Here is a 13,194-nt window from a genome sequence, read left to right as displayed (position 1 = left end):
GTTTCCTTGGACACTGAATAGGGCTGACCTAGCAAGCCAATAGCATGTTGAAGAAATGACTACTGTGGCTGCCAAGGCTGGATCATAGAAGAAATTTTCAGCTGTCATGTTGGTGTCTCTTAGATTATCAGCTGTCATGTCATGAGGATGCTCAAGTGACCCTATGAAGAGGTCTAGGAGGTTGAGAACCAAGACCACTTGCTAACACAACTCAGCCTCTTGCAAGACCTTGGGTGAGCCATCCATGGCATGCCCCCTTTAGCCCCACTCAAGTCTCAGATGCCTGCACCTCAGCTGACCCCTTGTCTATAACATTATAAGAGACCCTTGATCAGACCCAATTCACTAACCCACTCCTGGATTCATTCCTCAAAGGTTAAATGAGATAATACACATTTATTATTTCAAGCTGCTAAGTTTCAAGAGTAAATTGGTGCTGTAAAACAATAAATAAATAATACAATGTTAGTAGAACTGCTATAGTTGTGAAAATAGGTGGTAAAATAATACATATTATTTAAATGTATTTATTTAAAACTATATTCATTAATTTTAGTCTGAATGATTGCATAAACATTTGGGGGTTATCGATTAAAATGCAAGAGTGGTCATACTATATTGATTTAAAATGTTACTGCTAACTATATAAAATTATTAAAACCAGGTTTGACTCCAAAATAAAAAGTTGTTATAAAAATTTCAAATGAATTTTATTTTATTTTTATGGAGGGACTAATACTGAACTCGCAAGTCAGGAGATGTTTATGTTGATCCATTTCTGCCTCAAACCAGCTGTGTTACTCTGGGAAAATAATTCCTCTGATGCCTGATTTTCTCATCTATATTTTGGAAGGATTTGACTATGCTCCTATAATTCCTTTGAGTTGTATAAAGTTTGAAAAAAAATGTATTGAAAGTTGAGGATTTTTTTGCATATTGATAAAGTTAAGTACATGTCTATCATAAAATCTGTAAAACAAGCTACAAAGAGAAAAATCCTTCTAAACAAAAATGTTTTGCTGCATATCACATTCTTCATACAAACTATAAACTAATTCCCCTAATTTAATATATTATTTTGCAACTAGGTGACCAGATTGCATCTATTCAATTTCAAAATGAAACCTCTGTTAAGTTAAATTGCCATGTATGTAACCCATATATGTATATATTTGCTGAATTCCTCAAATAATGAATAAATTCAGTTAAACTGTAAGTTGTATTGTCTTACTGCTTGCATATCATAGGGAAAATGAGACATTATTCTCTAAATGTTTTCCTTTTTAACTGATATTTTGATAACATTTTAAATGTTCTCTTTAACATGGTAATAGATTTCAATCATATTTTATGCAGTTGGTAGAAACTAAAATGAGAAAAACTAAACAAGCAACATTACCTGTAATTTCCCTTTTCATTGGTAGACTACTTGGACAGGAAGCACTTGTAAGTCCCATCTTAACTGGTGAAATTCCCTGCTCGCCAGTATACACATCCAAAATACTTCCAGATAACTTCAGAGGAAAAATAAAGAAAAGGTCAATTAAACCTTCTGTGTGCACGGATATATTCTGCCATACATTTTATATTCTCCATATTAAATCTGCCACTTTGTTAAGAATAATTTGTAATATATATGTGTATTTAATTTTAAATGAGAGAAGAGTATGCATTGACTATTTTTAATACTTTATGGAATGCTTGTGGATAAGATATGCTGGGGAAAAAAGCTATTCATATTTAAGCAAAAAGAGAAATCAATTCATGGATGAAGGAAAATTCCTATTAATATTTACAAAGTTATAGAAGTTTGATCCAGCATTTGACCTGGTTATAAATGAATACAATTAAAAATATCATTTCGGACAAAAATCAATACAAGTCTTTGCAAAGCTGGAAAGTTCATTGCATACCCCAAATTAGGTGTAATGAAAGCTTTCTTAATACCATCAGTGCTACCAGCAACTCACAGTCAAGGGGTGTTTTACATTGTTAATTAAATGGGAAACTCTTTCCTTCCTGGAAGGCATAATTTTTCTCATTGTACACTTAATGTTCTAGATTATTATAAATATCCCAGCTGGTAACCAAAAGTAGTCTAAAACTACTTTTGCCTCTAGTGAATATAGGGTACATCCAATTATAGCAACGCTGCAATTCGTGAACTACTTCTTGGGAACAATTTTTCAGAAAAGCTAAGGTACTTTATACACAATTCAAAATTGCACCAATTCATTATTCAAAATGGGCTTATTGATTAGATCTCCCAAGAAAATTAAATTTGAATAATGTCCATATTTCAAGTTAATATTCATTATTCCAGAACAAGCTATAGTTATAGTGCAGGATTTGAAATTTTAAAATATTTCCATTCTAAGCATCTTTATTCCATTTCTGAGCAATAAACCAAGAGCTGAATAAGAAGCAATTTTTTTTTCTTTTCTCAAGGTTTAGGAACAAAACATACAATCAAACAGCTAGAACAAGATCATCATGGGGAGTCTAATTCAGATTCCCACTTCTTACAAAGTCCAGTTCAATCTGAAAGAACCTTTGACATTTATGAGACAGGAAATATATACAAAGAAAGGACGTATTAGGACCAAAATTGTTTCTAAGGTAGTAATCTATGATGGAATATATAATAAATGTATATTTCTGAGGAAATACTTTGAAAATGCAGTTGAAATATCTAGTATATAAGTTTATTTGCATGTCAATAAAGAAATTCAAGACTGTATAGGATATTCCTGTTTGTTTGTTTGAGACTATGTCACCCTTGGTAGAGTGCTACGGCATTGCAACTCAGAGCAACCTCAAACTCCTGGGCTTAAGCGATTTTCTTGCCTCAGCCTCTCAAGTAGCTGGGACTACAGGTGCTCACCACAATGCTGGGCCATTTTTTGGCTGTAGTTGTCACTGTTGTTTGGCAGGCCCAGGCTGTATTGGAACCGGCCAGCTCTGGTGCATGTGGCTGGTGCCCCAGCCGCCAAGCCTGCATTTGATATTCTGGTATATATTTTCATACACTGGTCTTTTCAATTATTAACCTTGTTAAGATTCCTCACTTTTATCCTTTATTTTATATAAATTCATTGTTTTAAAATCAATTTTTACTTAATGGATATTGGAATGGGGATACTTAAATATTTATTCCTTCTCAATTTCTCCATGTGCAAAACAGGGGAAAAGTTTACCAAATTGGAAAGATGGTATGTGGTAGCATCAGATAGATACAATTAGGAAGAAATCCAAAAAGCAGTTCTTTCCCTAAGATATGAATCACTTAGTCCTGCTTTTTTTTTTTTTTTTAAGTACAAAATTGTAAAGAATTTTTGAACAGCCTGTTGGTTGTAAGCTGAGGTAACACCAACCTGAAATGCACGGTTCCTCTGCACCTTTGAGAAACATAATGGAAACACTGAACAAAAAGGGGATGAAGGGAAAGGAACTGAGGAAATGGCACTTTTCCTCTAAAGAGCTCGAATTCAGATGGACTTCAATACAGAAGTGGCAAATTGCAGAACTGTTATGGAAGAAAAGGAGCCATATTACTGCTACACTGCGACAATGAAATAAGAGGGTCCTAGCTATAGCACTTCGCTACCCAGTGCATTATTCCTTAGAAATGGGCTTGAAATTCTGATAATGAATCTAATCCTGCTTCACTGTGGCTGTATTACATCTTCTCCTGATCTTGGTTATTGTCTAATTTATGCCCTAAAGCACAGTAATTAATATACTATTTAATTTTATGCTGAAGGTACTGCTCTCTTTCATGTAAATGGCTAATCACTTTGTGAATATCATTAAACAATTGTGTTTCAGTTTCAAAGAATGTTATATACTCTACGTAACCCAAAATGCCTTTTTCTCCATTAGAAGATTTCAGAGTACAATGTTAGTGAAAATTTAAAGCTTGCATACACATCTGAAAGAGCTCACAAAGAAAACTTATTTCTACCTTTGTCAAAAGCATAAGTTACTCAGGTTAAATTTTAACTTTAATTAGTAGGTTAGCAGGCAACCAGATAGATATTTTATGAAAAATATTCATTCTGGTTAAAAAAAAAAAAGAGAGAGATTGCTATCTCAGTGAAGCAAAACATTTGACTTGACAATAGCAAACATATTATTGTTGACAACAAACTCACATATTTTAAAAGCATAAAATAAGGAATTTACTATAAAATCTATTCAACAAGGTAGAGTATAGTTCTCTACAAGACAATATCTTCCTTGGATAGAAAAAAGTAAACACCTGATCTAAGAAATTGCTATGAGATAAGCAGTTACTGACAGTGGTTTCCTGGTATCTGCGGCTCTTCCCCAAGATTTTATTCACATCAACACTACTGAGCTAATAGAAACTGAAGTGGACCTTCCCACATACATACTGTTGTCCATAATCAATATTTCCTGAAGAAAATGAGCTCGCAGGAAAAAAATACCAAAACATTTCAAAAAATAATTATTTAAAAAATAAAACAACATGTAGAATTAGAATAAGCATCAAAAGCAAAAACAGAAAAAAACAAAATTGAAAATAAAAAAGTAAATGAAACCAAGTTTCTTAAATTAACCGAAAATAAATAAGGGAATGTATTTGTCATAAATTTATACTATAAAATATTAAAAAATAAACACAGTTGCCAAAAAAATCAAAGAGACATAAGAGATAGGAACATTATAATTCTGGGGGGTGTGGGCGGGAAGAACTATAGTATGGAAAAAAAATAGCAAAATAAATACACCAAAAATGGAATAAATAATTAGTAAAATTTAAAAGCAGAATACAGTATTTTTGTGGGAGGATGAATATAAAGGATCAACAAATAGAACTTGTGCAAGAAAACCTAAACAACATGAAGAACTGATTTCTGAGAGTTAAAATACAAATATTGGGAGTAGTAGAGAGAGAAATAAAATTGGAAGGAGATAAAATAATGTAAACACATTTTCAAGAATTAATACTAAATAAAAGACTACAGTATGTTTTATTTCATCTTATGTTATCATTATTTTGATTTAACAATAAAAGTGTCTGTAGAATGCCAAAAAAGAAAGACAGGGAAAATCCACACTTCATCATATTATTTTGAAACTTAAAAGAATATACAAATGAGAAGAGAAAAATCTAAAAGCCTAAAGACAGAGAGGACACATTATATACAAAGGGAAAACAAACAGATTAAGATAAGACTTTTCATAGCAAAATTAAATGGAAAAGAAAAATGAGTCAGTATCATTAAAATATTAAAAGAATAAAACTTAAGACAAATTATATCCAGCCCAAATGTCATTCACATATGAGGTCAGGATAAAAATATTCTTAGGTATACAATTCTTAAGAAAGTTTATCCCCACAAAGACCAACATTGGAAAATGTTTTAGATAAAGTACCGAAATAAGAAAAGGTATTTAAAAGATATGCTCCAAAAATATAAAATAATGTTTATCAAATATCTTGGGAAAGTGATTATGGAATAATAAGGTCGGAAGTGTTTAACCACAATCAAAGATAAAGCGGCAATATATATATAACTCAGTATTACTGTCTCAGTGGTTCTCAACCTTCCTAATGCCACGACCCTTTAACACAGTTTCTCATGTTGTGGTGACCCCCAACTGTAAAATTATTGTCGTTGCTACTTCATAACTGTAATTTTGCTACTGTTATAAATCATAATGTAAATATTTGATATGCAGAATGTGTTTTCCGATGGTGCAAAAGGGTCGCGACCCACAGGTTGAGAACCGCTGGTCTAGAGACTGTCAGCACAATTGGGCTAGGGCGGTGGGGAAACCAAAGGATGTGAAACTGGTAAGAGTTTATTAAGGGGAAACATACCATAATGGTAGACAAATAATAAGTTAAGATGAGAGAAGCAGATATGTATTAATAATGTTAACGGATGTAAATAGGTCAAACTCCCCAGCTAAAGGGTGGGCAGTTTAAATAAAAAGACAGTAACTAGATACAAGTAGCTTGCAAGGCGTACCTGCATAATAAAAGAACAAACAAAGGTCAAACAGTGAAAAATGGGAAAGGCAGTATCTAGCAAATGATAACCATTAGAAAACAGATGGAACTAGATTAACATTTGAGAAAGTGAGTTTTAAAATTACAAAGATTATTAATGATAAAGAGCACTACTCACTGTAAATAAAAACTCAATTTCCAAAATGGTTTAATAATCACAAGCATGCATGCTCCCAATGAAATAACCTCTAGCCACATTAAACAAACCACAAAGAGAAATGACTGAGTCCCTGATTAGAGTGGAAGATTTTAACACATTTCTCCTCATGTTTTAAAAGTTGAGCAGATAAAAATAACCAGCAATGTTATAGAAAATTTCAACAATAAAAGCAAAAGTTTGGCCTAATAGACATGCACATATATAGTTCTACCTGCGAAAACAGAGAATATGGTTTTCTCAAGGATATACGGAGTATATGCACATGGTATATAAAACCTGTTTGTGTGCTTACCCAAAAGAAACCCTCAGCACTCATTCACATAACAGAAGACACTTGTACCTCCTAAATCTATTGAAATAAATACATTTTTTAAAGAAGAAAACCCAACATCTTTTATAGAGTGTTTAACTACCAAAATATTATTTTAAAAACTATTAAAGTATTCAAGGGTGAAGATGAAATCATACCTAGAATTTTTAAAATGCAAAGAAAGGTGATGAAAACAGCTATTATACAGAAAGATTACCTGTCAACTCCTGCACAAAATATGTTGCCTTTCTAATAATAACATTCTGAAGATGATGTGTAGACACACTGTGAACCATTAATTATGCTGGCTCTCTCCTTTCTTCACTTGTAATTTTATTTTGTATGTGTATTTTTTATATTTTTATTGACATATAATCAACATATAATAAAGTACATATATTTAATGGTAATAACGTTTCTCTAGTGTCTTGTGCCTTTTTATAACCCCTTCTTCCCTCAGACCATTCCTGCCCTCATCATGCCCAGACTCCCCCAACAGTGAAATCCTCAGGGACCTTCTGGTCTCTTCCCTGTCATTTTGGGATTCGTTTATGTTTTCTAGAATTTTTTATAGATATGTGATACACATTTCTTTTTATTTCCTCCTTTTACTTAGTTTAATTATTTTGTAGTTCATCCATGTTGTAGTGTTGACCAATGGTCCACTCCTTTTTATTGTTAAATAATATTCCATCGTATGTGTATACCACAATTGTTTTTATCTGTTTACGTGTTGATGAACATCTGAATCATTTCCAGTTTTTGGTTATTACAAATAAATCTGCTATAGATAACTGTGTACAAAAAAGCCTGGGACGTGGGAAAAACTGCTCTAGAGGAGATTTCTTTCCCTCTCCTCTCCAGTTATGAAAGACTTGTCATTCCCACATATGCACACATTATGCCCCTGCTTCCAATAATGGCCTCCAGACTCTAGGAGGAGGAAGAGGGGAAGGGGGAAGATTTTTGCCACAGGAATCTGTGAATCTACATGTAGGAAATCTTTTTCAGGAGATAATAAAATGCAAACATTACCGTAATATATACACTGTGCCAGAGGTTGTTTAGTATTTATTACATACTAGTATTAAGCCAAACATGTTCCATAATAATAATTTAAATAACAATGTCTCAAGTAATCTCTATGGAAAACTGTATAGGGTAAGTCTTACAATTACCCCTTTAAATGTAAAACAGCTCTGAGAAATGATGTAATTGTTTCAAGATTACATAGTTTTATAAATAAACAGAGGGCTTAGAGTCAAACCCAGCCCCGTTTGACACAAAGGCTGGATTCTTTCTTTACCTTACCCTACTGTGAAATGGCCCTTGCCTTTCACACTTTCAAGTGTTTTGAGTGCTCAAAAAGGTTGGAAGGCATTGGGTTGTATTTTTCTCAGTTTCACTCTCTGCCATGGCTATTTTCTGCTCCTCAATCATCCTCACCAGTTAAATAAGCATGAAAATCCAGGATAGCCTCTAAAGCTCTACTTAGGGTGGGTTCTCTGCAACACTCTCCTTCGTGCCACCCTGGTTTGTTTTTCTATTCACCCAAACACTCTAGGACTAAGGCACTTGTCATACTTTTTCTAATTAGATTTAATGTTATTGTTTTATCACTCTTCATTTTTATTCACTTAGCAAGAGGAAGGGCATCACAGCACATACTCCCCATGGCCCTGAAACTGGATCGTTTATGAAAAATGCTGAGAATTTTTTGGAAATATATGTGTGTGTGTGCATATAATCTCATTATAAATACAAAAAGGACAGAAAGTCTTATAGTCATGTACTATATTTCCAGATAATTTCTTAGTGTGACACCATAAGAGAAAAATCTCAATTCTTACATGAATATGAGAAAGAGAAAGACAGAGATACCTCATATTTAGGGTGAGTTTCAAGGGAACTTAAGGGGAATTTTTTAATTTTTTGGATCTCCTATTTTGCATTTTGTGAAGACATTTACTGTGGACATAAAATAATAAAAATGAGCGTGAGACTATTAGAATAACTGTAGACATGCAGAAAGATAAAGCAGGTGTAAAGATGATCATCGTAGGGGTGCATACACTATACAGTATAAACACAAATGAGAAACTGGAATTTGAACAGCTATTGTCTTTCTTTTAGGGTGTTTATTCATTTATATGCAGTAAACCAAATCTTCCAGGTTTTAGGACACGTATCACTGATTTCCCTCTTAATTTATTTTCTTTGCTAAGGTAGAGCTAGGAGTTTTGAATGATAAACATTGATCAGAGCAATCCTACTGCGTTATTATTGTTATTATTTTTATCCCATTATGAGCAAATAAAAACAATGTGTTGGGCTGGAGTGGGAATCCCTTGTCCTGGGTTAGCTGGTTTATAAGGCAAGTAGAAAAGATGAAATACAAAACAGAGAATGAAGGCTTTTAAATACTTTTACATCATACTTTTTTTACATAATCTATTTAGTGATAAATTAATAAAACAATCATTAATTTTAAAACACCACAACAAACAGGGTGAAACCCTCACCATTTCAATAAGCAGTCATAACAAAACATTAGTTTGGATTTTTTTTTTTTACTAAATAGACTATTGTAAGTTTTTTTCTTCTTATAGCCCAGAATGCTAAAAACAATCTTTTAAGTCAATAAACTTGGCAATACAGCAGATTATTTTCTGAGCATTTCAAAGCTCAATTTCTACATACCTGATTTTATGGACTACAAGTTTATAAAGTTTAAATTCAGTAGTTAAGGTGGTTCCATCTCCAAACACTGAAAGAATTCCAAAATGTACTTGCTCACCAGTTTCAATTTTGATGTGTCTATAACCTTCACAATAGCAATGGCTTTCTCTTGCTCCTTCATCGTTCTCTGTTCTTTAAGCTTGAAAACAATAACCAGGAACACTGTACAGAAACTTCTGTGCTAAAGTGAACTTTGGTTCTTCCTTGGACTTTAAGACTAATCTGGTCTGGACTGTGATTGACAGAAGCTTGTTCATTGATGTTATGCAGTCTTTTCAAGTTCCAACCAAGCACAAAGGGTTGTTAATATTTACTTATTCCTCATCTCTGAAATGGTCTTGAACTACAACAGTTTCCCTAAAGTGCCAAATGCCACCAGCATTTGTAGACACCTGATTGAAAAATGCCTGTATGTTAAAAGACATGAGTTAGAATGAACAACCACCTCTCTGAAATAAAGGAGTAGAAGGAAGACCAATGGGTGGAAATTACAGATAGGTCTAAAGTCAGAGGCTAAACAGTCATTTGGCTGGAGTGTGGCAGAGGATCAGTCAGATCAGTTTCAGGTTCCTTCAAATCCTCTGATTCTATAGGTGCATGAAATGACTTCCTTTTAGAGCACAGTAGAGTAAGTAGGATCATTGTGTTGGTTCCTTACAGGACGGAGTTAAAGTCCCTGTCCTGCCGTTCACTAACTCTGTGAACTTCAGCAAGTAACTGTACTTCTCTAAGCCTCTTTCCTCTCTTATCTAAGTCTCTATCTCATAGGTTTGTTGTGAATGATAAATGCGATTTTTCACACACAAAAAGTTTTTTGCACAACCCAAGCCACCTAGTTTAAACATCCAATGCATGGGAGCCATTATGAGTGTTGGCTTTATCCTTGTTGCTGCTGCTTTTTATCCATTAAAAGTATTCCTAAATAGGAATAGAATAGGAATACTTTCAAGGCTATGTGTGAATTTTAGTGTAGTTTATTTAATGTGTATTTGTTGAGCATCTATGATGTACTAGGTACTATCTGGATACTAAGAATAAAATAATGAGCATGTTCCTGTTCTAGGTTCCAGAGATATAGAACAGATAGATAAAGTACCTATCTTCCAAGAGTGTAAATTCTAGGGGTTAAAGCACACAATGCATAGGGTAATATAATAATAAATAAGAACATTTTTGCTACTCATAAGTGTCAGAGGATATATAAGTTGTTGATTTGAGGAGTCAGCAGAGGGGTGTTTTAACAATGGTCATGTAGAAGGCCTCCCTATCAAAGTGACCCTGCCTAAATATCTGCGTCAGAAAGAGGCAAACATGCAGAGATCTGAGAGAAAAACATTCAAAACAAAGAAAAGGAAGTTCCAGAGTTCTAAGATGATAATACGCTGGTCATGTTCAAGAAGCAGGAAGAACACTATTGCGTTCAGACCCCAAAGTCAAAAGGAAGTGATGACTGTGATAAAGTGACTGGATTATATTCTGAGTATTTCAGAGAATTGATAAAATGTTAAGCAGGGAGAAACAGGATCTTATTATTACCTTAGGAAGATTATTCTGTCTTCTCTGTGAAGAACAGATGTAAGGGAGCAAAATGTAGGAGGGAAGTTAAGTCAGAGCCTGTGGCTGTGGAGGGAGAAGATGGAAAGTGTTGATGATGAGAAGCAGTGAGATTCTGAAATGTGGGCTGTGGATGACAAGGATATCCTGATAGATGCGGGCATGGAAGCAAGAGAGAGAAGAATAAAAATGCCTTCCCATGTTTTGTTTCAGATCAACTGAAAGCAGATTTTGGGGAGCAATATTTTTTTCAGGCATGTTAAATTTAAGATGTTTGTCAGAACCACAAAAGGTGTTAAGCAAGCAGTAGGGTGTAATGAGTCCGGCATTTAGGAGAGATAGTTGGGCTGGAGATGGGTTGAAACCACCTAGAGCAGTGGTTCTCAACCTTCCTAATGTTGCAGCCCTTTACTACAGTTCCTGTGGGTCGTGACTCACAGGTTGAGAACTGCTGACCTAGAGGGTGTATATGGATATGTGCACAATGAGGGCTGAAGACTGAGCTTGGCACACTTTAGCTCTCAGACATCTGTTAGAAGAGAAAGAACCAATGGAGGAACCATGATTCTTCTCTCTCTTACTTCCATGCCACAGAATCCCAGGCAGTACTTCAAGAAGGAAGTTGTCAACCAAGTCAAATGCCACTTAGAAGCCAAGTCAGGTAGGAATGAAGACTATACTATGGGCTTGTGCATTGATTGGTTCTAAGAGCCCTTTCAGAATTATGAGAACAAAAACTCTATCAGAGAAGAGAGAATAAGAGGGAAGTGGAGGAAAGAAGAAAATAGAGGCAGTGAGCTTTTTGTGTAGAGGAATCATGAAACAGCATGGTAGCCAGAGAGTAAATGAGTTCAAAGGGAGCTGTTTGGTTTGACTTGGTTTTTAGGGGGTGTTATTTATAACACTGATAATTATAATCCAATAGATCAGCATATACTGAGGATCAAAGAGGAGCTGTTTAGAGAACAAAGTCCTTGGAAGAGTAAGAATGTGTGGGATCCTGACACAAGTGGTAGCCAGGGTTGGCTTTCGATTATGTGATAGGAAGATTATTCTATTATGGTAGAAGGGATAGTGTAAAAAGGAAAATAGATGCAGATGGTTTACTAGGACTGGTGATGAGGTCAATCAATTTTAATCTGATTATTTAGCTTTTCTCTTTGAAGTATGTCATGAAAGGGAAGTCCTCTGCAACGTGGAGAAGGATGGGGGATCTTGGAAACTTGAAGAGTGATGAGAAGATATTCTGTAGTTGTTTCAATTAATGGGAATTTTATCAGGAATAGCAGTGGCACTGTCTGGCAGAAGTAAATGCCCCTGTGAAATTTTGTTGCTGCATTTGTGGGGAGCACTATGACATATGTGGGGAAATTCTGCCCATTCACCTCTCAGGTTAACATGCAGCATAAGATAAGAGAAGGTTTTAACTGGGGTGGGGTTTGGCCAAGAAAGTACAATGAGGAAAATGGGAACCTGTTAAGAGTACTAACGAGAGAATTAGTTAGATTACTGGACCAATGACTCTAGATAGATTAAGGAAGAAATGTTTAAGATGCCGTGAATGGGAAGTACCAATAAAGTAAAAGAAGAGTAATAGAAAACAGTAAGAGTCCACTGATTTGGAGGCTCATCAAGCTTGAACAACTGTCAAACTCAGCCCACCCAAGTAAACATACTGAAAAAATAGAATGTGTTGGTCCAAAGTGTGGAATAAACATGTAAGACATGTGGAGAAATTAGTAACAACCAGATCTGGGATATGACCAGGTGAGGGGATGGTTGAAAAGGGGAGGAGAAAAACAGCATCGATGCTAAGGAGCTGCAGACACTGAGAGTCCACACCGCAGACAGCACAGCTGATTTGCACGGACAGACATTTCCTGCACTTTGGCTCCTTGCAGTCCAGCCTGCACAGTTGCTGCACTAAGAACTAATTGACAGGTGGATAAAGAAAAATTGAGAGGTAACTCTGACTTAGTAATTCAGGTGCTAGTGACTAATCACTCAACTTTCCCTGATGAATCAAAACACCGGGTCTAAGTTGGGCTGTAAACACGTTAAAGCACTGCATCCAACCTGCATTTAACCCACATCCAACCTGCTTTCAACCTGCATCCAACCTGCATCCAACCTGCATTCAACCTGCATCCAACCTGCTTTCAACCTGCATTCAACCTGCATCCAACCTGCATTCAACCTACATCCAAACTGCATTCCAACTACATCCGACCTGCATCCAACCTGCATCCAACCTGCATTCAACCCGCATTCAAACTACATCCAACCTGCATTCAACCTGAAAACCTACATCCAACCTGCATTCAACCTGCATTCAATCTGCATCCAACCTGCTTTCAACCTCCATCCAATCTGCATCCAACCTGCATT

The 13,194-nt window shown here is 35.2% G+C and overlaps 1 protein-coding gene across 2 annotated transcripts in view; it reads right to left on the bottom strand.

Annotated features, from left to right (window-relative positions):
• The window catches only part of TFEC (transcription factor EC), a 128,239-nt gene that overhangs the window by 11,795 nt on the left and 103,250 nt on the right, over positions 1 to 13,194 (bottom strand). For both annotated transcript variants that reach the window (XM_012805148.1, XM_003789803.2), the window contains one exon: positions 1,400 to 1,514. In XM_012805148.1, coding sequence (XP_012660602.1) covers positions 1,400 to 1,514 — 115 coding nt within the window. The remainder of the gene's footprint in view (positions 1 to 1,399; positions 1,515 to 13,194) is intronic.

Source organism: Otolemur garnettii, unplaced genomic scaffold, assembly GCF_000181295.1.
Source record: "Otolemur garnettii isolate 467f Iridium unplaced genomic scaffold, OtoGar3 scaffold00037, whole genome shotgun sequence".
Taxonomy (NCBI): Eukaryota; Metazoa; Chordata; class Mammalia; order Primates; family Galagidae; genus Otolemur; species Otolemur garnettii.
Note: the sequence above shows the minus strand (reverse complement) of the source record. Positions and strands in the feature narration are given on the sequence as shown.